This window comes from Phyllobates terribilis, unplaced genomic scaffold, assembly GCF_046119375.1.
Source record: "Phyllobates terribilis strain yellow unplaced genomic scaffold, ASM4611937v1 Scaffold_9__5_contigs__length_417890890, whole genome shotgun sequence".
NCBI classification, from domain to species: domain Eukaryota; kingdom Metazoa; phylum Chordata; class Amphibia; order Anura; family Dendrobatidae; genus Phyllobates; species Phyllobates terribilis.
The window spans coordinates 393,090,301-393,115,054 of record NW_027362769.1 but is presented as its reverse complement, the minus strand read 5'-3'; the positions used below and the strand labels follow the sequence as shown (position 1 = coordinate 393,115,054).

Below are 24,754 nucleotides of genomic sequence, written 5' to 3'. Positions count from 1 at the left end.
GAATACTTTCGCAAGCCACTGTATCTTGAGTGCACAGTGACCACAAGAAGTCATAATGACCTGGAGATAGAACCTAGAATGTCTTAGACAAAATCCCAAGAGTTACTCTGGGGAGATGCAGTATTTCAGCTATTTGCTTTTCATACGGTTACAGAACTGAGAATTAGATTTATAATATAAACAAATCCAAAAACAATCTGCAGTCTTACCCCGTCTCTATCAGTTCTGCACTGTTGCACCCTTAATTGTCCTTGTTGGATTTGTTAGTGAGACAATGTGTTAGGAAAAAAAACACTATTTATTGAAAAGTAGACAAAGGCAACACAAAAGTTGAACATGCAATATATGATGACATCATGGAGAATGAATGTTGTTCACATTTGTGCTTTTGTTCATCCAGATGTGCGAGGATCGGATGGACAGGTCTCCTGGGAAGAGTTTATGCATGTGTGCTTCCTACATGCGGAAGTTCAGGTCGGTATCGGCCATCTCTTGGCGATAATATTCATCAAACTTCTCATTCTGGGACACCGAGAAATGAGTCTTCCAGTCTCCGAAGATTCCTGAGATGCAAACATCCCAAGTCAGAAGCTAAGATAACTGTTTCCTTCTGAATTATGTATAAAATAAAGGCATCCCTGTAATATCTACTGGATCTTCAGTTATATCCTGTCTTGCAGTGCAGACATTTTCAGAGCTGAAATCACAATTGTGCTGGTTTTATCTTAGTTCAGGATAAGTAATGTAATGTACACAGTGACTGCACCAGCAGTATAGTGAGTGCAGCTCTGGAGTATAATGCAGGAGGTAACTCAGGATCAGTAATGTAATGTATGTACACAGTGACTGCACCAGCAAAATAGTGAGTGCAGCTCTGGAGTATAATACAGGAGGTAACTCAGGATCAGTAATGTAATGTATGTACACAGTGACTGCACCAGCAGAATAGTGAGTGCAGCTCTGGAGTATAATACAGGAGGTAACTCTGGATCAGTAATGTAGTGTATGTACACAGTGACTGCACCAGCAGAATAGTGAGTGCAGCTCTGGAGTATAATACAGGATGTAACTCAGGATCAGTAATGTAGTGTATGTACACAGTGACTGCACCAGCAGAATAGTGAGTGCAGCTCTGGAGTATAATACAGGAGGTAACTCAGGATCAGTAATGTAATGTATATACACAGTGACTGCACCAGCAGAATAGTGAGTGCAGCTCTGGAGTATAATACAGGAGGTAACTCAGGATCAGTAATGTAATGTATGTACACAGTGACTGCACTAGCAGAATAGTGACTGCAGCTCTGGAGTATAATACAGGAGGTAACTCAGGATCAGTAATGTAATTTATGTACACAGTGACTGCACTAGCAGAATAGTGAGTGCTGCTCTGGAGTATAATACAGGATGTAAATCAGGATCAGTAATGTAATGTATGTACACAGTGACTGCACCAGCAGAATAGTGAGTGCAGCTCTGGAGTATAATACAGGATGTAACTCAGGATCAATAATGTAATGTATGTACACAGTGACTGCACCAGCACCAGCAGAATACTGAGTGCAGCTCTGGAGTATAATACATGATGTAACTCAGGATCAGTAATGTAATGTATGTACACAGTGACTGCACCAGCAGAATAGTGAGTGCAGCTCTGGAGTATAATACAGGATGTAACTCAGGATCAGTAATGTATGTACACAGTGACTCCACCAGCAGAATATTGAGTGCAGCTCTGGAGTATAATACAGGATGTAACTCAGGATCAGTAATGTAATGTATGTACACAGTGACTGCACCAGCAGAATAGTGAGTGCAGCTCTGGAGTATAATACAGGATGTAACTCAGGATCAGTAATGTAATGTATGTACACAGTGACTGCACCAGCAGAATAGTGAGTGCAGCTCTGGGGTATAATACAGGAGGTAACTCAGGATCAGTAATGTAATGTATGTACACAGTGACTGCACCAGCAGAATAGTGAGTGCAGCTCTGGAGTATAATACAGGATGTAACTCAGGATCAGTAATGTAATGTATGTACACCGTGACTGCACCAGCAGAATAGTGAGTGCAGCTCTGGAGTATAATACAGTTTGTAACTCAGGATCAGTAATGTAATGTATGTACACAGTGACTGCACAAGCAGAATAGTGAGCGCAGCTCTGGGGTATAAGACAGGATTTAACTCAGGATCAGTAATGTAATGTATGTACACAGCGACTGCACCAGCAGAATAGTGAGTGCAGCTCTGGAATATAATACAGGATGTAACTCAGGATCAGTAATGTAATGTACAGTACAGACCAAAAGTTTGGACACGTCTTCTCATTTAAAGGTTTTTCTGTATTTTCATGACTATGGAACATTCACACTGAAGGCATCAAAACTATGAATTACCACATGTGGAATTATATACTTAACAAAAAAGTGTGAAACAACTGAAAATATGTCTTATATTCTAGGGTTTTCACAGTAGCCACCTTTTGCTTTGATGACTGCTTTGCACACTCTTGGCATTCTCCTGATGAGCTTCAAGAGGTAGTCACCGGAAATGGTTTTCACTTCACAGGTGTGCCCTGTCAGGTTTAATAAGTGGGATTTCTTGCCTTATAAATGGGGTTGGGACCATCAGTTGTGTTGTGCAGAAGTCTGGTGGACACATAGCTGATAGTCCTACTGAATAGACTGTTAGAATTTGTATTATGGCAAGAAAAAAGCAGCTAAGTAAAGAAAAACGAGTGGCCATCATTACTTTAAGAAATGAAGGTCAGTCAGTCCGAAAAATTGGGCAAACTTTGAAAGTGTCCCCAAGTGCAGTTGCAAAAACCATTAAGCCCTACAAAGAAACTGGCTCACATGAGGACCGCCCCAGGAAAGGAAGACCAAGAGTCACCTCTGCTTCTGAGGATAAGTTTATCTGAGTCACCAGCCTCAGAAATCGCAGGTTAACAGCAGCTCAGATTAGAGACCAGGTCAATGCCACACAGAGTTCTAGCAGCAGACACATCTCTACAACAACTGTTAAGAGGAGACTTTGTGCAGCAGGCCTTCATGGTAAAATAGCTGCTAGGAAACCACTGCTAAGGACAGGCAACAAGCAGAGGAGACTTGTTTGGGCTAAAGAACACAAGGAATGGACATTAGACCAGTGGAAATCTGTGCTTTGGTCTGATGAGTCCAAATTTGAGATCTTTGGTTCCAACCACCGTGTCTTTGTGCGACGCAGAAAAGGTGAACGGATGGACTCTACATGCCTGGTTCCCACCGTGAAGCATAGAGGAGGAGGTGTGATGGTGTGGGGGGGCTTTTCTGGTGACACTTTTGGGGATTTATTCAAAATTGAAGGCATACTGAACCAGCATGGCTACCACAGCATCTTGCAGCGGCATGCTATTCCATCCGGTTTGCGTTTAGTTGGACCATCATTTATTTTTCAACAGGACAATGACCCCAAACACCTCCAGGCTGTGTAAGGGCTATTTCACCAAGAAGGAGAGTGATGGGGGGCTACGCCAGATGACTTGGCCTCCACAGTCACCAGACCTGAACCCAATCGAGATGGTTTGGGGTGAGCTGGACCGCAGAGTGAAGGCAAAAGGGCCAACAAGTGCTAAGCATCTCTGGGAACTCCTTCAAGATTGTTGGAAGACCATTTCCGGTGACTACCTCTTGAAGCTCATCAAGAGAATGCCAAGAGTGTGCAAAGCAGTCATCAAAGCAAAAGGTGGCTACTGTGAAGAACCTAGGATATAAGACATATTTTCAGTTGTTTCACACTTTTTTGTTAAGTATATAATTCCACATGTGGTAATTCATAGTTTTGATGCCTTCAGTGTGAATGTACAATTTTCATAGTCATGAAAATACAGAAAAATCTTTAAATGAGAAGGTGTGTCCAAACTTTTGGTTTGTACTGTATATACACAGTTACTGCCACTCTAGGAAGTCTGTATGACTTTGTTGCAGAGATGAAAATGACATTGTACCTTTCCTCATAAATGGGGAGATGGAGTGATCCATGAATGGGAAGGTGCTGTAATTGGACATAGGGTTTTCCTTCATGGCCTGAAACGTTGTGTGTTTGAGAATCTTCTCCAGAACTTTGTCTGATATTTCCTTCCCCATAAACTTCGATACCTTCTGGATCTCACACTTTGGATCCTGACAGATAAAAAAAACACTGGTTGCTTGACTAGAACAACTATTAAGAAAATAAGAACAGCTTGGGCTATGACTACATCTCACCTCCAGCATGTCCTCATAAAACAAGTACAAGATGTCTCTTTGCTGCCTCAGCTTCCAGTAACCTTTCACATGTGAGCTCCAGCGTCCAAAAGCAACTGCAGTGAACAATACAGTGTGTGATGGGAAAATGCTAGTGATGAGCGAGTATGCTCTATTAACCCTTTCGGCGAGTATGCTCGGGCCGAGCTCCGAGTATTTATAGCTGCTCGGTCATATGGTTGAATCGCTCCCGTGTGAATGATTTGCGACTGTTTGACAGTTTTATTACCTGGGAGGAATGTCTATTTCTTACACATTCCTCACATGTAATAAAGCTGTCAAACAGTCGCAAATCATGCACACAGGAGCGATTCAACCATATCACCGAGCAGCTGTAAATACTCGGAGCTCGGCCCGAGCATACTCGGACAGAACATACTCGCTCAACCCTACAGGCAAGACATTATATGTAGAAAGATGGCTACAAGATGACCTCGTGTAGAGTGGGACTTTGCCTTCTGCTGATATTCAACTAGACCTAGGTTTTGCAAAGCTATAATCTCACCATTGCCTTCCATGAAGCTGTTGAGAAATTCATCCCATGTACCCGGTTCTGGATGTCCAAACGCCATCCTATAGAAGTGATAGTAGGACACTGCTACGTCTTTCGCATTCCTGGCCACGTAGATGATCTAGATAGATATGTTGGTGGTTATTAGATATTTTTCTTCTACTGCCTTTGATGGTGGCACCATCACACCAGTGTTGGCGCCATTGGCTGTAGAAATGTACTTCATAGTAATAATAACCATACTGTGAAATTATCCAGAACCAAATAGTGAGAAGACTGTGGAAGAACTGGTCTCTAAACCATAAATAAGGACAAAAGGGTTAAAACAATGAAGAACCTTGCAATTCTTATCCCAGAAGCTCTGAGGAAGGACCTCCACCGGAAGATGGGTTTTGATCAGTCTCGGGAAGTTTTGTTTGTTAAGAATCTCTGTTCCTAAGGAGGTAAAAAAAAATGAGGAAACATGTTTAATGATGAAGATGGATTTGGTCTTCAATTCCTCTGATGAAAAACTGAATGATCACTTTTCGGAAATTTGTCTGCTTTCTTATCTTATTAGTACATTTCATGGACACTTTCTAAATTATGCAACTTTCTCTAAAGCCAGGTTCACACCACGTTCATTCTCCTTCCATGACTGTCAGCGGATTCTATCTGAATCTCCAAAAACTACTTCAAGGGGCCAAACGGAGTAAAAAAAAAATGAAAATCTACTCCAATTGTCCTCATTTTCGATGGTATCCATCCTCTATATGCAAAATATGAAACGTTAGCCTCCATTTGGCCTCTTTTCTTTTTAGAAGGATACAATAGTGCAGTCAAATATGTCACTTTGTCCAGATAAAATGACAGGCACTGCCAGAAAGGGTAAAAAATGACTACCGCTGGAAAAAAAAGACTAAATAGTGTCCATTTTGTTTTATTTTTGACTCCGTATGCCTCATTGCAGGTATGAATATTTTTATTTTAGACAGAAACTCCAGACTAGTCAGAAATCGGGACCAGTAAACCAGACTTCAGTACCGCGTCCGTCACACATGCTTACATCAAGATAAAATGAATTAGTTTGGAGAAACTAAAAAAAATACCTGGTGGAATGGAGGGATCTGAACACTCCAGAAAGGGAACCCGCTCAAAAATGGCACTTTTCTGACTTTCATCCGTATCGCCATTAGTCAATATTAGATCCACAATCTTACTGACCCAAGTTGTGCCTGACAATAACGAGATCATCATTTAGTTGTGGTGCATGCACACAATGGCAGCTTTAACCGTGCATGTACCTGTCAATGTTCACCTGATTTTGGATAAGTAGAAATCAGCAGATCGTCTCCTCTTGCCTGGAAGTGCTCTACATTTTCCCAGTTCTCTGCAAAGGATCCGATAATGGGCATGCCCCTCACCAGCTGTAATGGTGGGCGATCCATAGCTATTAGCGGAGCGGAAGGGATAATGTCTTGAATGTTCCTGTAAATAATGTAGGCACGGTTAAAGGGATTCATCTCTATCCAACATTTGCGCTTTTACTTTAATTCGTCCATGAATGTGTGGCACCTCAGGGGTCTGGTTTCCACAGTAATAGCAATATTATGTCTGAGAGCAGGTGGGAGGTTTCCTGGTCAGACATCCTATGCATGCCACACCTCCTGCCCAGTCCTGGGAGGGGAAGAACTTCCCCTATATAAAGCTGGGGCTGAGGCAGGGTGAGAGAGAAAAAGAGTAGAGAGAGAAGAGGAGAAGCAGCTATAGGAAAGAGAGATCAGGAGCTCTGGGGAAGTCGTGCTAAAAGGAATCAGGGGCTGGCAGCTGTAGAGCTCGCCCTGATTGAAGAGTTACCACCGGACCCGGAGTCCGAGGCTGTGGGGACTAATCCTTACCCAGCAGCAGAAACCGACCGGCAGGGGATTTCAGGTCCTCTGGCCAAGAAACCCGAAGGCACGGTCACACGCGTGGGACCAGCACCGCCGTCGTGGAGCGGAAGCCACTAGAAGGCCCCGAGTCACCGGCCATACGGGTGAGCACCACACGGTACACTCAGGGACGTGGGCTACTTTTACCCGCCTCTAGCAAGGTAGCCAGAAGAGTACAATTAGTTGGGGAGGCCTACAACTCCGCCTGGCCAGGGGAAATCCCATCTGCTCAAAGACTGACCAGGCCCCGATCGCTAGCCAGTACTCCGGGAGGGTCTATCTTTATCACCAGTAAAGACCCTGAACTACACCGCATCGTCTCTGAGTGGTTCCTGCTACCCCCATCATCCACGTCGGCTGCCCTGAGGCCATACCCCTCCCGTTGGGGGTTATCCCATCCACGCTGCACAATCCTTCCACCGGCCTCAGCGGTCTGCCCTGCAGCGGCAGCTCCAGAGCTGCATTCAACGGGTGGCGTAGTCGTCCAACATCTACTGCTAATACTCAGCCACACAGTTTGACTCCCTGGGCACGGACCGGGTCACCGCCACGAGACTACTACCCCCAACAGGCCCGGCTCCGGGTAGTCCCCGCGTGCGCAACGCTACACCAAGTAGGCCCAGGGGCGCGTCAACTTTGGCGTAGTCGGCAGGATCTCGTGCCCGCAACCACCGGGTACTGCGTGCCTGAAAAAGACTGTTCAAACTTACCAGTGGTGAAGATTCCTGCCATCCGTGGAGGTTTCCCGCCATCCGGCGCCATCTTCTACCTTCTTCCCGCCATCCGCGAAGTTTTCCCGCCATCCGGCGCCATCTTCTGCCTTCTTCCCGCCTTCCGTGGAGTTTTCCCGCCGTTGGACGCCATCTTGAAGACGCCGCGCGGGAAGAAGAGGGGCGTGGACTCTGAAAGCGCGCGAGAACTGAAGCCCCGCCTCACGTCCGGACGTTGCGTAAGGTCCTGGAAGAAGCCCAGCAGACGCCGACGTCACAGGAGCGCGACGGAAGGTCCTCGACCCTGACGATCCACTGCGGAGCCGCGGCCTACGGAAGAGGATCATCGCAAGGTAGGCCACGGTCCACTAGGGGGGGAGAAAGATGTCGGATATGGAGGAGAGCTTCACTGCCTCAACCCCCGCCAGCGCCACCGCTGCTGCAGTCATGCCTTTCACCATGCCCTATATCCCGGGAGCAGCCTGGCTACCCCAGTACTCAGGGGAGTCACATACCCTGAATGACTTTAAAGAAAAGCTGGATAGCCTCTTCCAGGTGTACCCCCTCACAGAAGAGCAAAAAGTGAGCATCCTGGTGGCCCAACTAACCGGGGCAGCCCAAAGGGAGGTAAAGTCCTGGCCACCTGGGAGGAGGACTGTCGCAGGGACATTAACCCGGCTGAAGGACACCTCTGATACCCGCACCTCAGCCGAGATTAAGCTTAGATTCTACGGGTGCAAACAGCGAGCACATGAGAATATAAGGGACTATGCACTAAACCTACAAGAGGCCCTGAGAGCCATTAAGCAGACCGACCCTGACAGCGTGGGAAACGAGGACAGGCTGTTGACCGAACAATTTATAGAGGGACTATATTGCAATGCCCACCGAACCCAGTTGCGGGCAATGGCCTTACAGGATCCTCGTCTGGACTTTGCACAGTTCAAGGACAGAGCCATCCGGGTGCTCCGAGAACCGGCACCGGGTGGCGTTGTGACCCACAGGCGCCCTACTACCGCTTACCACCAGGAGGCGGCGCCCTTGTCTGCAGGGCCTGTGGGAGCTGATGCGCAGGCTTTGAACAATGACCCGGCTCCGGACCTGCACCATCAGGTCCAAGAGCTAGCTAAAAGCGTAGCTGCGCTAACCCGAACTGTGCAGTCTTTACAGGTTTCCACTCCAGGGAAGATCCAGCTGGCATCCGGACCGGAGGACATCCCGTGGCGTCGACCAAGGAGGACCCCACCGGCCAGAGGAAGACCCAGCGACCGGTACAACGAGGACGGACAACCTATCTGCCGCCGCTGCAATCAACCCGGACATATGGCAAGGTACTGTCCTTTAAACTGGCACAACCTGGGGTAGAGGGCCAACCCCCAGGAAAAAGATCACCAGGCCCATCGAACTGGCGTGACAAATACGTGGGAGGACGTCCAGTCTTGCCTGTGGTACTGGATGGCATTCCTATGAGTGCCCTACTTGACACCGGGTCACAGGTCACCACCATCCCGTACGTGCTCTTCAAGCAGTACTGGAATGACTCGGATATAACCCGCTATCCAGACGACGACTTGAGTATCATCGCCAGTAATGGTCAGCCCGTGCCACAGATCGGATTTAAAGAGATGACCATTAAAATCGGTAGAGTCGAACTGGCAGCACAGGGACTGATCATTGTAGACATTGACAAGCGCGAGAGTCCCCCAAAGATAACGCTAGGAACTAATGTGATTGAAAATTGTCTTGCAGAGGTGATTTTCATTTTACAGCAGGTTGCCAAGAACGCCAGCTCCGGCCAGCAGCGAGTGCTCCAAAAAGAGATCCGGGCACTGATGCGACGGCAACAGGTGGAACTCTCCGGTGGTGAGATTGGTAGCGTAAGAATGTGTGACCCTTTCCCTATTGCCATGCCCCCGAAAAGTGAAATGATGATTTGGTGCCGGGCAGCTATTGGTCTGAGAGGTAGAGATTACCAGGCCATGGTAGAACCAGTCTACTCAGACAGTAGGCCCACCATTTTGACAGCACGGGGGGTAGTTGATGTACGCCATGGGAGGGTGCCCGTTCGTATAATAAATATCGGGAAAAGGGAAGTATACCTGCCCCGGTATGCTACGCTAGCCAAATTATATACTATCAACCAAAATTCTATACAGTCTGTGGAACCCTTGCCTCCATCTCACCCGGAGGAAGGTAACGGCTCTACGAAAATAATGGAGGATTGGTGTCAGCAACTACATTTGGGTACTGACTCCACTCCCTCCCACCAGAAACAGGGAGTCTACCGGGTGGTTCGAGAGTACGAGAGAGTGTTTAGTAAACACCCGTTAGACTTCGGGCGAGTCAAGGGGGTAGAACACCACATCCCCACGGGAGACCATCCTCCCATAAAAGAGAGGTATCGACCCGTACCCCCTGCACACTACCAACACGCCAAGGGGATGCTTAGAGACATGAAGGAGGCTGGGGTAATCAGGGATAGCTGTAGCCCCTGGGCAGCTCCACTAGTCTTGGTCAAAAAGAAAGACAACACCATGAGAATGTGTGTAGATTACCGGAAAATTAACCGTATCACACACAAAGATGCGTACCCCTTACCAAGAATAGAGGAGTCTTTGGCTGCTTTAAAATCTGCTAACTTCTTCTCCACCTTGGATCTCACTAGCGGGTACTGGCAGGTTCCTGTAGCAGAGGCGGACCGGGAGAAGACCGCATTCACCACCCCGATGGGACTTAGCGAGTTTACCTGCATGCCGTTCGGACTCTGCAACGCACCAGGAACCTTCCAGCGATTGATGGAATGCTGTCTGGGACACCGAAACTTTGAGACGGTCCTGTTATACCTGGACGATGTCATCGTCTATTCCAAGACCTACGAGGACCACCTGAAACACCTGGCGGAAGTGTTCGAAGCTCTGGCAAGTTACGGCCTAAAGGTGAAACCCTCCAAGTGTCACCTCCTGAAGCCAAAGATGCAGTACCTGGGACACATGGTGAGTGCTGACGGAGTGGCTCCCGACCCTGATAAGATCACCGCAATTAAGGAATGGCCAAGCCCCTCCAGCGTAAAGGAAGTGAGGCAGTTCCTCGGGTTGGTAGGCTACTACCGAAGGTTCATTCCCGGTTTCACCAAAAAGGCAGCTCCTATGCAGGACCTCCTGATAGGCCAGTCCAGGAAGGCCAAGAACCAGAAGCCACCCTTCAGATGGGAGAAGCTGGAAGAAGAGTCCTTCCGCCAGCTGAAGATGGCCCTCACGGGGGATGAAATCCTGGCGTACCCTGATTATAGCCAGCCCTTTATCCTCTACACCGACGCCAGTAACATCGGGCTAGGAGCCGTACTGTCCCAGATCCAGCAGGGGAAGGAACGGGTAATTGCTTACGCCAGCCGAAAACTGCGACCCACCGAAAGAAACCCTGAGAATTACAGCTCATTTAAGCTAGAGTTCCTGGCAGTGGTGTGGGCAGTCACCGAACGCTTTAAGCACTACCTCGCTGCTTCCCGGTTCACCGTGTACACGGATAACAACCCGTTGACACACCTGGACACTGCAAGACTCGGTGCCCTAGAGCAGAGATGGATGGCCCGCTTGTCCAACTATGAGTTTACAATCAAATACCGGGCAGGACGCTCCAATACCAACGCGGACGCCCTGTCCAGGATGCCGAACCTACCGGACGTAGGGGAAGATTCAGAGGAACTGGAAGAAGTTGAACTCCCCGCGTTCCACCGTCATGGGACTATCCAGTATTCCCACCGTGTAAGGAGTAAGCAATCCGCTACGTTCAACCCATTACCTCATTACAACTGGGCGGAGACGCAAGACAGTGACCCTGCCGTCCGACTGGTAAAGGAGATGCTGACTCGGCCAGATGCACGCCTTGACCCAGACGCTCCGGAGGAAGCCAAGCAACTGTGGACTGAGAAGAGTCGACTGTTCCTTTACAAGGGGAAGTTGTGCCGCAGAATGGTTAACTCCCGGACGCATGAACTAATCTGGCAAGTAGTGGTGCCAAGAAGAGACGCAGCTATGGTGATGGAGGCATACCACGACGGAGCTGGGCACTTCGGATGGAAGAAGCTGGAGTTCCTGCTGCGCGGGCGGTTCCATTGGGTAGGCATGAGAGGAACCATCGAGAGGTGGTGCAGAGACTGTGGCCCATGCAACCTAAGAAGGAGGGACCGTGCCAGCCAGAAGACTCCCCTGCAGTCCATCATCACCAGACAGCCGTTGGAACTGGTAGCCTTGGATCATGTAAAACTGACCCCAAGCAGAAGTGGCTACGTCTACGCGTTAACCATCGTGGATCACTACTCCCGGTTCTTGGTTGTCGTCCCCGTCAAGGACTTAACGGCTCAAACAGCAGCTAGAGCCTTCCAGCAGCACTTCTGCCGTCTGCACGGATACCCGGAGCAGGTGCTGACGGACCAGGGGCCTGCCTTTGAAGCGGAAGTCTTCCAGGAGTTCTGCACCCTGTATGGCTGCTGGAAGATAAGAACAACACCCTATCACCCGCAAACTAGTGGACTTTGTGAGAAAATGAACCAGGTGGTGATAGATCTTCTGAAAACATTGCCCCTGGAAGAACGTAGTCTGTGGCCTGAAAAGCTGCCCGACCTGGTGGACCTATACAACCACATCCCTGTAGGTTCCACCAACTGTACCCCGGCTTACCTAATGAGGGCAAGACCTGGTAAGCTTCCTGTTGATCTGGAGATGGGAGTCCTGACACCCGAGGACACTTCACCAGAAGCAGACTGGGACACAGAGAGGCAGCAGCAGTACCGGAAAGTACAGGAGAGCGTGGAGCGAAGTCTCTGTCAAGCTAGGGAAAGACAAGAGAAAACTTACAACCAGTATGCTCCCGCTGTTCCCCTGGTGCCCGGAGAGCAGGTCTTGAAGAGGAAAAGACGGCTCCACAAGTTGGACGACCAGTGGGAGAAGGACCCGTACACCGTACTGCCCTCAAGCCACGACAACCCAAAGATCTGTACAATCAGTAAAGACGGAGGGGAAACCACAGCCATTGTATCCCGGGATCACCTGAAGAAGTGTCCCGAACAGCTACGGAACCCTGAAGAGGAACAAGAAGACCCTCGACCCATAGAGGAAAGGGAAGATATGGTTAGTACTGTGCTCGGAGACTTCCCTCGGTCTTGGACTCAAGTCAATGGTGCTGTTGTGGTACCCGTCCTCACGTTCCTCCAACCAGCATCCCAAGTGCCTACGAAGACACAGGTAGAGCTGGAATAACAGCCGGTCCAGGAGGCAGAAGACCCCACACAAGCAGACCAGGAGAATCAACCCTCTGCTTATAGTGAGCCTGCCATACCCCTAGTGAGCCAAAGAGTCCGTAGACGGCTGCCCAGTTTACCCTTGACAGCTTCTATACCCTGTAGCTCAGGACCAGTCAGCCAGCTCCGTAGGTCCACTAGGGTCACTAGAGGCCAGTTGCCCATACGGTGGAGGATCTAAATGTTCAAGCTATTTTATTAATGTTTACCTGTTTATTGTTGCTTGTGTATAATTATGTGTTTCTAGTTATTTGTAGGAGTCTTTGGTGGATTTACCGGGAATCCTTTGTGCATATAGTTGGAGCGTAACCCAGGACGGACTAAAAGACTGATAAGGACTCGGGGCAGGACAGACCCCTACCTGGTTACGTCTCCCTGTTTTGGTGAAATGGACACCTTTGTTTTCCTCAAAAGTTACACCCGGTTGCGGACACGCCGTGACCACCTTATGTGTTGTCTCTACCAGAACGTTATTGTTTATACCTTGTTATGTTTACAAAAGTATGTTTAGTCCCGGAGTACTAAATTTCACTAGGGGGAATGTGGCACCCCAGGGGTCTGGTTTCCACAGTAATAGCAATATTATGTCTGAGAGCAGGTGGGAGGTTTCCTGGTCAGACATCCTATGCATGCCACACCTCCTGCCCAGTCCTGGGAGGGGAAGAACTTCCCCTATATAAAGCTGGGGCTGAGGCAGGGTGAGAGAGAAAAAGAGTAGAGAGAGAAGAGGAGAAGCAGCTATAGGAAAGAGAGATCAGGAGCTCTGGGGAAGTCGTGCTAAAAGGAATCAGGGGCTGGCAGCTGTAGAGCTCGCCCTGATTGAAGAGTTACCACCGGACCCGGAGTCCGAGGCTGTGGGGACTAATCCTTACCCAGCAGCAGAAACCGACCGGCAGGGGATTTCAGGTCCTCTGGCCAAGAAACCCGAAGGCACGGTTACACGCGTGGGACCAGCACCGCCGTCGTGGAGCGGAAGCCACTAGAAGGCCCCGAGTCACCGGCCATACGGGTGAGCACCACACGGTACACTCAGGGACGTGGGCTACTTTTACCCGCCTCTAGCAAGGTAGCCAGAAGAGTACAATTAGTTGGGGAGGCCTACAACTCCGCCTGGCCAGGGGAAATCCCATCTGCTCAAAGACTGACCAGGCCCCGATCGCTAGCCAGTACTCCGGGAGGGTCAATCTTTATCACCAGTAAAGACCCTGAACTACACCGCATCGTCTCTGAGTGGTTCCTGCTACCCCCATCATCCACGTCAGCTGCCCTGAGGCCATACCCCTCCCGTTGGGGGTTATCCCATCCACGCTGCACAATCCTTCCACCGGCCTCAGCGGTCTGCCCTGCAGCGGCAGCTCCATAGCTGCATTCAACGGGTGGCGTAGTCGTCCAACATCTACTGCTAATACTCAGCCACACAGTTTGACTCCCTGGGCACGGACCGGGTCACCGCCACGAGACTACTACCCCCAACAGGCCCGGCTCCGGGTAGTCCCCGCGTGCGCAACGCTACACCAAGTAGGCCCAGGGGCGCGTCAAATGCACAATTGTCAATTTATGGGGATAAGAGTAAACAGTCGGGTTTGATCAAAAGTGATAAAAAGAAAGTTATGGGACAAGTTTTTACATTTTCTTGATGATCATGTTCACCTTCCACTATTTCTTTTTTGATATCCAGTTCTGGCTTCCCACTTATATATGCAGTTCTGGCGTTCCCGCTTATATATGCAGTTCTGGCGTTCCCGCTTATACATCCAGTTCTGGCGTTCCCGCTTATACATCCAGTTCTGGCGTTCCCACTTGTGTATCCAGTTCTGGCGTTCCCGCTTGTGTATCCAGTTCTGGCGTTCCCGCTTGTGTATCCAGTTCTGGCGTTCCCGCTTATACATCCAGTTCTGGCGTTCCCGCTTGTGTATCCAGTTCTGGCGTTCCCGCTTGTGTATCCAGTTCTGCCGTTCCCGCTTATACATCCAGTTCTGGCGTTCCCGCTTGTGTATCCAGTTCTGGCGTTCCCGCTTGTGTATCCAGTTCTGCCGTTCCCGCTTATACATCTGTAGCACCCTGAGGATTCGGCTGCTACAGGGGTATTGCACCTCAACCCAGAGGTGTGATATTCCACTCCCGGGTAAGGATGGAGTGTGGAACTGAGCTCAGAAAGCTGCATGCACTACACACATCCCATTTCCGAGGAGCAGACCAACGGTACTCCCACTTAGAAATGTGCAGGTACGACCGAGTCTGTTCCTGGCTGGAGTGGGAGGGGGGTGGTACATCCCAGTAGTGTAGGGGCAGATAGGGGGAGCAGCCTGGGTAAAGTTAGGAGCTCATTGGGTGCTGGTCACCTGAGCTCACACATAGAGGGAGTATTTAAGGTGGGCACCATCTTAGATCAGGGTCAGTCTGTGAGAAGTCAGTCTGTGAGAAGTCAGTCTGTCAGAGTGTAACCTGAAGAGAGCAGAGGAGCAGAGCAGCCCAGCCCAAGAGTGAGAGAGGAGAGCAAGAAAGACCCAGAGGGGGAGACAGAAGGAACTCTGAGAACCCAAGTACAACCCTAGGGTGAAGAGTTGGCAACAGGGTACCGGATCCCAAACTGGTGGGGGCTAAAGCATACCTCAGCCAGAGACCGGAGGCCGTGGGCAGGATCTGCCACGGCCACCCACCACATCCACCCTGAAGGCAAACCACGTGTAGGGTCAGGGAACCCAAGGCCAAGGGTCTCCCAACAGAAGGCCCGAGGGAGCTGGACCTAGGTGGATCCCTGGTGGGGACGGCCAGAAGAAAGGACAAGAAGGAGGGCTCAGGGACACGCTCCGGACTTGCTTGGGGGTTGGCTGAATCCAGGACCTGGTGGACGCAGCACGGCTCGGGTGGTCACTCAAGGCTGGAGTGACCGGAATATCTGCAGTAAGTAAACACCCTGAACTGCACAACCCTACTCTGTCTTTAATTATCATCTACGCTGCACCACCACAACCCCCATCCTCTGCACCTGACCCCCTGAGGCCATACCCCTCCCGTTGGGGGTTATACTATCTAAAGCTGCACCAACACCATCAGCCTCAGCGGACCCTGCTGCAGCGGCGGCCGTAGTGACCGCAATCCAACGGGTGGCGTAGTCGACATAACGAACTTTGTAACATCTGTAGGACTGCCACATACTCTGAGCTTGACACCCTGGGCACGGACCGGGTCACAGCCACTCGGAGACTACAACCCCCATCTGATCCGGCTCCGGGTATTCCCCTAAAGAATATGGCCCAGGGGGTGCGTCAACTTTGGCGTAGTCGGCAGGATCTCGTGCCCGCAACAACCGGGTACTGCGTGCCTGAAGAAAAGAACAAGTTTACCTCAAAAAGAAGTCTCCTGCCGGTTCCGGAGGGTCCCCGCCATCGGACTCCATCACAGATCGATTCCCGCCGGTTGTCCGCCATTAACAGCTTTTTCCCGCCATCTGCAGAGTTTCCCGCCACTGGGAGACGATTCCCGCCATTTCTAAAGGTTTCCCGCCTTGTCAGAGCGGACGCCATTATGGGCGTGCCAGAGGATGGCAAGAGGCCGCCTCCCATCGTGGGCCAGGACCGAAAATGGCGCCAAAAGTGGAAACCGCCCCCACCAACAGAGACTGTGATGCTAGAGGTGTCTGTCAGCGTGAAAGAACTGCCCCTGGAGTTGACAATCACCAAGTGGCCCCGGGACCGCCCTCGAAGTGGGAGGACTGAGAAGAGGAGAACAAAGATGGGTGTCGCTTGGAGCAGTCTGGAGAGAGCGCACCCGGAGACAAGAAACCTAGAGCTGAGTCCAGAAGAAGCTTACCCGGAGATGGAAGGAGAGCAGAGCAGCACCGACCCGTTGGTCAGGAGCCTGCTAGAAGCAACGACCCCACTAGGCTTAGTGGAGGTCCTGGCACAGCTCCCCCGAGATCGGGAGTGTGCACAGACCGCGCTGGAGGGCCTCGCACGGAGGATGGCCCGGGTGCAGCGAGAGACGTTAGCAGAATGGAGCCGTGAGATGGTCCAGCAGACAAGAACTCGTCAGCGGAGCACGCCACCCGAGACGAGGAGACAGACCGCCTCTGAGGATGGCGCAGGAGGACTGAAGGCCGGAGACGGCGCCGAGAAGGGAGCCGAACGAAAGGAGGCAGGTAAAGGGGACGTCTCTACCCCAAACCGGGAAACCGCGTACCTGCCCCAGCTCCCCGTCGCAGAGCCCGAAGTATCCCCTGCCGTGCCCGTCGCTGCAACGTCACCGCCGCAGACTAGGCCTCAAACGGGAGCCGCGACCCCTGTGACATCATACGCCTCGACCCCGAGCGTGACCAAGCAGGAAGTACCATCGGCCTGGTCGCAAGGCCTAGTACCCCCGGGCGCCGCAATACCAACAGCGCCCCCTACCTCCGCGGAGCCACCGGCCTGGTCGCAGGGCCAAGTAGCCCAGGGCGCCGCCGTCCTTACGGTGCCCTTCACTTTCCAGGTGCCCCAGGCCTGGCTGCAAGGCCTGGGCAACCCGGGCGCCACCACCACCGCGCCCATAAAACCAAGAGTGCCGCATCTGGGAGAAGATCTGTTCGCCCAACATACGTGCCCGGATGGGCAGCCCTTTATATGGCCACCGGAGTTTCACCATCCCCGACTCCGGAAAGAGAGACCCCTAGACGAACCCCTGATCCCGGTTCCGAAGCCCGTAAAAAGGACCTCGCCCCCGCTAGAGGAGGCACAGTTTGAGTGGGACCCCACCGGAGAAGACCTCATGGGGTTCACTCAGGAGACCCGGGCAGCCGCAGCGGAGCGTGCAGAGTGCTGCCGGCAGCAGCTCGAGGTCTTTGAGAGGGAGCGGAGAGAGAGGCGGGTCCGGGAACAACAAGCCCAAATAAAGAGCGCGGAGCAGAAGAGCCGGGCCAGGAGGAGTCCCCGTGCAGCTCATGGTCCCCCTTCCACCGGGACTGTGATCAAGTTTAATATGCAGCACGGGTGGGGCTTCATCCGAGATCACCGCACCCCAGGCGACGTCTTCGTGACAAGAAGAGACGTTGAGTCCCACCTACCGGAGGGACACAGAGGACGTGACCTGTATATAGGGGACGAGGTCACCTTCACCCGGCACAAGTGTGCCAAAGGACCCTACGCCCTCCATGTGCATCGCCTGACGGAGGAGGAGCTGCGGTGTGAGGAGGAGCAAGAGGACCCGGACGGGTCTGAAGCTAAAGTTAATCACAAAGAAAGAGCAGGAGGACGTCGTCGTTGAGTACAGCGGAGTAGAAGCTGTATATAGTTGCCCGTCGGGGCACAGTGAACCGTTGCTGCTATTATAGTCCCCGTTGGGACCAGAGAATTGAACTGTTACCCGTATTTCCCTTAATCCTACTGACCGAGGACTGAGAGCGGTCATCCCTTTCCTAAATACCTGGCCGAGGACTGAGAGCGGCCATATCCCTTTGTATATAGTTGCGCTTCCTAAAGCGCCCCCTACCGGTTTTATAGGAAAACCATTTTTCTAGAGAAACTGTTGCACTTTTCCCGGGCACACGTTGCACAGTGTCCGGAGGAGGAGCTAGAAGCAAGAGAAGACTACGAGAATGTTATTTAAAAAAAAAAAAGTTTTATTGCTGATATATATGTTTTATATGTTTTTATTATGTTGTTTATGCAAAAATTGTATGTTTTGGTGTTCTTATATCTTACAGCCCGAGGACGTGCTGTGATTTACCAGGGGGGAATGTAGCACCCTGAGGATTTGGCTGCTACAGGGGTATTGCACCTCAACCCAGAGGTGTGATATTCCACTCCCGGGTAAGGATGGAGTGTGGAACTGAGCTCAGAAAGCTGCATGCACTACACACATCCCATTTCCGAGGAGCAGACCAACGGTACTCCCACTTAGAAATGTGCAGGTACGACCGAGTCTGTTCCTGGCTGGAGTGGGAGGGGGGTGGTACATCCCAGTAGTGTAGGGGCAGATAGGGGGAGCAGCCTGGGTAAAGTTAGGAGCTCATTGGGTGCTGGTCACCTGAGCTCACACATAGAGGGAGTATTTAAGGTGGGCACCATCTTAGATCAGGGTCAGTCTGTGAGAAGTCAGTCTGTGAGAAGTCAGTCTGTCAGAGTGTAACCTGAAGAGAGCAGAGGAGCAGAACAGCCCAGCCCAAGAGTGAGAGAGGAGAGCAAGAAAGACCCAGAGGGGGAGACAGAAGGAACTCTGAGAACCCAAGTACAACCCTAGGATGAAGAGTTGGCAACAGGGTACCGGATCCCAAACTGGTGGGGGCTAAAGCATACCTCAGCCAGAGACCGGAGGCCGTGGGCAGGATCTGCCACGGCCACCCACCACATCCACCCTGAAGGCAAACCACGTGTAGGGTCAGGGAACCCAAGGCCAAGGGTCTCCCAACAGAAGGCCCGAGGGAGCTGGACCTAGGTGGATCCCTGGTGGGGACGGCCAGAAGAAAGGACAAGAAGGAGGGCTCAGGGACACGCTCCGGACTTGCTTGGGGGTTGGCTGAATCCAGGACCTGGTGGACGCAGCACGGCTCGGGTGGTCACTCAAGGCTGGAGTGACCGGAATATCTGCAGTAAGTAAACACCCTGAACTGCACAACCCGACTCTGTCTTTAATTATCATCTACGCTGCACCACCACAACCCCCATCCTCTGCACCTGACCCCCTGAGGCCATACCCCTCCCGTTGGGGGTTATACTATCTAAAGCTGCACCAACACCATCAGCCTCAGCGGACCCTGCTGCAGCGGCGGCCGTAGTGACCGCAATCCAACGGGTGGCGTAGTCGACATAACGAACTTTGTAACCTCTGTAGGACTGCCACATACTCTGAGCTTGACACCCTGGGCACGGACCGGGTCACAGCCACTCGGAGACTACAACCCCCATCTGATCCGGCTCCGGGTATTCCCCTAAAGAATATGGCCCAGGGGGTGCGTCACATCCAGTTCTGGCGTTCCCGCTTATGTATCCAGTTCTGCCGTTCCCGCTTGTGTATCCAGTTCTGCCGTTCCCGCTTGTGTATCCGGTTCTGCCGTTCCCGCTTGTGTATCCGGTTCTGCCGTTCCCGCTTGTGTATCCGGTTCTGCCGTTCCCGCTTGTGTATCCGGTTCTGCCGTTCCCACTTGTGTATCCGGTTCTGCCGTTCCCACTTGTGTATCCGGTTCTGCCGTTCCCACTTGTGTATCCGGTTCTGCCGTTCCCACTTGTGTATCCGGTTCTGCCGTTCCCACTTGTGTATCCGGTTCTGCCGTTCCCACTTGTGTATCCGGTTCTGCCGTTCCCACTTGTGTATCCGGTTCTGCCGTTCCCACTTGTGTATCCGGTTCTGCCGTTCCCACTTGTGTATCCGGTTCTGCCGTTCCCACTTGTGTATCCGGTTCTGCCGTTCCCACTTGTGTATCCGGTTCTGCCGTTCCCACTTGTGTATCCGGTTCTGCCGTTCCCACTTGTGTATCCGGTTCTGCCGTTCCCACTTGTGTATCCGGTTCTGCCGTTCCCACTTGTGTATCCGGTTCTGCCGTTCCCACTTGTGTATCCGGTTCTGCCGTTCCCGCTTATGTATCCGGTTCTGGCGTTCCCGCTTATATATCCGGTTCTGGCGTTCCCGCTTATATATCCGGTTCTGGCGTTCCCGCTTATGTATCCGGTTCTGGCGTTCCCGCTTATGTATCCGGTTCTGGCGTTCCCGCTTGTGTATCCGGTTCTGGCGTTCCCGCTTGTGTATCCGGTTCTGGCGTTCCCGCTTGTGTATCCGGTTCTGGCGTTCCCGCTTGTGTATCCGGTTCTGCCGTTCCCACTTGTGTATCCGGTTCTGCCGTTCCCACTTGTGTATCCGGTTCTGCCGTTCCCACTTGTGTATCCGGTTCTGCCGTTCCCACTTGTGTATCCGGTTCTGCCGTTCCCACTTGTGTATCCGGTTCTGCCGTTCCCACTTGTGTATCCGGTTCTGCCGTTCCCACTTGTGTATCCGGTTCTGCCGTTCCCACTTGTGTATCCGGTTCTGCCGTTCCCACTTGTGTATCCGGTTCTGCCGTTCCCACTTGTGTATCCGGTTCTGCCGTTCCCACTTGTGTATCCGGTTCTGCCGTTCCCACTTGTGTATCCAGTTCTGCCGTTCCCACTTGTGTATCCAGTTCTGCCGTTCCCACTTATATATCCAGTTCTGCCGTTCCCACTTATGTATCCAGTTCTGCCGTTCCCACTTATATATCCGGTTCTGGCGTTCCCTTCTGCGTGATCCCCGTACTACGGGTACAACATATTTATGTGGAGGTATGAACTGGATACAGTTGAAGTATTGCAACCGTGGAAATTTCCAACATGGTCACTTTATGGGCAATCATGCCCAACCCTGCGCTGCTACATTAGGAGATTTTTGTTCTTCAGTAGTCTTGCGGCCGTAAGGCTCCGAGTGACCCTTGGTACTTATTCATGTTCTGCCAACATCGCTCACGTGGTATACTGCCCTGAACAAGTGCCAACCTGGGAGAACACAGTCTTAATCTCTAGGCAAATGACAAATGTGAATGAGCCCTGTGACCCGTAAAGATGCAATGTAACCAGTCATAGACTCATAGGATTTACATCATCAATATCTAGGAGGTGATCGAACAGAGAGCATTGACCGGTCTCCAGACAAGAACAACCCTCACTGTCGTGGCAGCTGTGTTTGGATGTGAGAGTGCGTCTTTAACACTGCTAATGGACTCGCTTCAGCAGATTAATACTTGCTCGGATCCTTCTATGCTGATACCGGGAAGGATTGTACTATAAATTGGCATTATGGAATATGAGGATTCAGTACCAAGGACATGCATGCCAAAGATTCACCTAAGTTGGTACCAACCTCTTTTGCATTGGGCATGGTGAACCTTCACGCGGCACCCAATCTCTAAAACCATCACACAGTTTTCACGCAGGATAGAGAATTTGGGATCAGGAGGCGATAAGTCCCTGGAATTTACAAAATGTAACCTGTATTAATCTCTTACCTCTGACTAACCGGCCCCTGAAGGAGGAACACTAGGATTGCTGGTTTGCTTTCAGGTTCCTTCAGTTGACTGCCAGGACAATGTATCTCAAGTGTTCGAGGCAGGCGGGGTTTATACAGAGCCGATTATTCCGTCATTCAGGAACGACGTCAATAAAACTACAAGACACATTAACCCAAGACATCTTGGCCTTACTGCATCATTAAGATGTATAATCTCTGTATAAAAATAAGTTGACCATAAATATTTTATACAGAATATCACCAGGTTATACCAGCTGTACATGTATAGTTATATACAGAAGATACCCAGGTTATACAAGCTGTACATGTATAATTATATAACAACCACCACCCCTGACTATGGCTGACGCCAAAACGCGCGTCGGGGTAGGCGCTCCATTGTGTGTCCCCCTAGGCTCCAGACCCATATACAGGTACATATACAAACATTGTTTAAACATTGACTAAACCCTTACTTGTACTGTGGTCTGTTCCATGACAGCATAATGATTTGAATCTGCTTTCACCACCGCACTTTTCTGACATCTATGTGGTTGCTCCATGACAGCATGTTTGTCAGGCGCTGTATACGCTATGGCACTTTCCCTCACATCTTGAGGCTTCTCTTGCACTATAGCACTTTACTTACGTGCTGATGTGGGAGTCTATATTACTTGATGAACCGCATTATATACTGTGCCATATATTGATTCTATGTATTGACTCATTTATTTAAAGCATATTTACTTGTTGGTGATATATAATATGTGAGGAACACATGCTGCTTCAGCGTCTTCTTTCTGGTTATTTTCTTACCCACCCCCTTATATGTTTTTTAACTTGACTTAATAAAGATTGTTATATTTTGTATCATATTTGGCTTTTCTTTAGGTCTTTTTTGGTTCACACCTTTGTTTCTAGTGTTTCATAACCGATTGGTCAGTATAGTCCATATTACACATATACCCTGAATAGGAATCACTCACGCCCATAGTGATATACATATTATATATTCCTTCCTTCAAGATTGATTGCTTCTTCATTTCTTCATGTGTATCATTTTTGGATTTTTTTGTTTAATGTATAATTATTGTGACAGTGACTGGTATGGTATATGAGGGGAGGTATGTGTCGCACAGGTTGCTAACCTGTGTGAACTGAAACCAGTGGACTTTCTGCCAGCATGTTATATGCTGGTGGGTTAACTCACTTAAAGGGCGTGGTTTTAGGGGAATGACCTAGTGATGGGAGGGACGTCATTCCCCATACCGTCACCTCCGGGTCTGGCTGAGCATTGTTTAAATGTTCAGTCCTGTTTTTTTTTTCTTTGAGTTGTGTTTGGAGAGGCAAGGTTTGACAGACCAAGGAACCCCCTTCATGAGCAAGGTGATGAAGGAGCTATTCAGAGTCCTTCAGATTGCCCAGATTCGGACCTCAGTTTATCATCCGCAGACGGACGGCTTAGTGGAACGCTTCAATAAGACCTTAAAGGCGATGCTCAGGAAGGTTGTTGAAAAGGATGGGCGAGACTGGGACTTACTGCTCCCATTTCTGCTTTTCTCTGTCAGAGAAGTTCCTCAAGCCTCCACTGGCTTCTCTCCATTTGAGCTCCTATATGGACGGCATCCAAGAGGTCTCCTAAACATCGCCAAGGAAACTTGGGAGGCCGAGGTCACGCCCCACCAGAGCATCATCGAACATGTCGCCCAGTTACAGGAGAGAATGGCGAAGGTGATGCCCATCGTGAAGGAACATCTCCTCCAGGCGCAGGAAGCCCAGGCGAGGGTGTATAACCGGTCAGCAAGGCTGAGACAGTTCCAACCTGGGGATCGCGTCCGTGTTCTTATCTCACCGCTGAAAGTAAGTTTCTGCCCAAGTGGCAAGGCCCATATGAGGTGGTGGAGAAGCTCGGTGAAGTGAACTACAGAGTGCACCAGCCTGGCCAATGAAAGCCACACCAGGTGTACCATGTAAACCTGCTCAAGCCATGGCGAGATCGGGAACCGTGGGAACTCCTTGCCTGGGAGCCACTCCCAAAGGCAAGGTGGAAGATGTCACGATAGCGGAGACCCTTTCACCAGCCCAGAAGCAACAGTGTTGAGAATTGCTCCAGCCGAATCGGGACCTGTTCTCAGAGTTGCAGGGGCATACCCAGATGGTAGAACATGATGTGCTAACAGAGCCTCATATAACGGTGAACCTGAAGCCATACAGGATTCCTGAAGCACGCCGGGAGGTGATCTCGGCCGAAGTGAAGAGGATGTTAGACCTCGGTGTGATAGAGGAGTCAAAGAGTGGATGGTCGAGCCCCATCGTCCTCGTGCCAAAACCCAATGGAGAGTGGAGGTTTTGTAATGATTACCGCCGGCTGAATAAGGTGTCCAAGTGTGACGCGTACCCGATGCCCCGCGTCGATGAACTCATCGAGAGGCTTGGACCGGCGAGGTACATCACCACTCTGGACCTGAAGAAGGGCTACTGGCAGATCCCCATGTCTCAGGCAGACAAGGAGAAGACTGCTTTCTCAACACCTGATGGGTGCTTCCAATACACTCGGACGCCGTTCGGGCTACAGGGGGTCCCAGCCACCTTCCAGAGGGCTATGGATCTCATCCTAGCCCCACATAAGAAGTATGCCACAGCCTACCTTGAGGACATTGTAGTCTTTAGCCCAGACTGGGAAAGTCATCTACCTAAACTACAGGCCGTTCTGGATGCTCTAAGGAAGGCCGGATTTACAATAAATAAAAAAAAATGCGCCGTTGGAAAAGAGGAGGCCAAGTACTTGGGCTATGTTGTCGGCAGAGGCGAAGTAAAGCCGCAAGTTAATAAAGTGGAGGCGATCCAGACCTGGCCGAAACCGCTCTCCAAGAAGCAAGTGAGAGCATTCCTGGGAATGGTGGGATATTACCGGCGGTTTATCCCAAATTTTGCCATGATGGCCGCGCCCCTGACGGATCTCCTAAAAGGCACCAGATCAACCATGGTGAAGTGGATGGAGGAAACAGAGACTGCGTTTCAACTATTGAAGTCAGCACTGTGTAAACAGCCG

At 50.7% G+C, this 24,754-nt stretch overlaps 1 protein-coding gene across 2 annotated transcripts; it reads right to left on the bottom strand.

The window, feature by feature from the left end:
* Positions 1-279: 279 nt before the first annotated feature.
* LOC141162545 (sulfotransferase 1 family member D1-like) lies at positions 280-21,848 on the bottom strand. 2 transcript variants are annotated; one of them, XM_073648756.1, is made up of 9 exons: positions 21,701-21,829; positions 12,095-12,245; positions 6,096-6,265; positions 5,887-6,012; positions 5,136-5,233; positions 4,793-4,919; positions 4,249-4,343; positions 3,990-4,164; positions 280-563 (listed from the first exon to the last, which is right to left on the bottom strand). In XM_073648756.1, exons 3-9 carry the CDS (start codon positions 6,223-6,225, stop codon positions 457-459), a joined length of 858 nt encoding a protein of 285 aa, XP_073504857.1. In that variant the 5' UTR covers positions 6,226-6,265; positions 12,095-12,245; positions 21,701-21,829; the 3' UTR covers positions 280-456. The 2 variants fall into 2 exon arrangements, with proteins under 2 accessions (XP_073504857.1, XP_073504856.1); XM_073648755.1 differs by lacking the exon at positions 12,095-12,245 and having other exon boundaries at positions 21,701-21,848.
* Positions 21,849-24,754: the final 2,906 nt, after the last annotated feature.

Coding starts and splice junctions, on each gene's coding strand:
- LOC141162545 (XM_073648755.1), bottom strand. CDS start 6,225: ATGGATCGCCCACCATTACAGCTGGTGAGGGGCATGCCCATTATCGGA. Junction 6,013..6,095: donor TTCTACTTATCCAAAATCAG/GTGAACATTGAC, acceptor CGTTATTGTCAG/GCACAACTTGGGTCAGTAAG. Junction 5,234..5,886: donor AGATCCCTCCATTCCACCAG/GTATTTTTTTTA, acceptor TTACCTCCTTAG/GAACAGAGATTCTTAACAAA.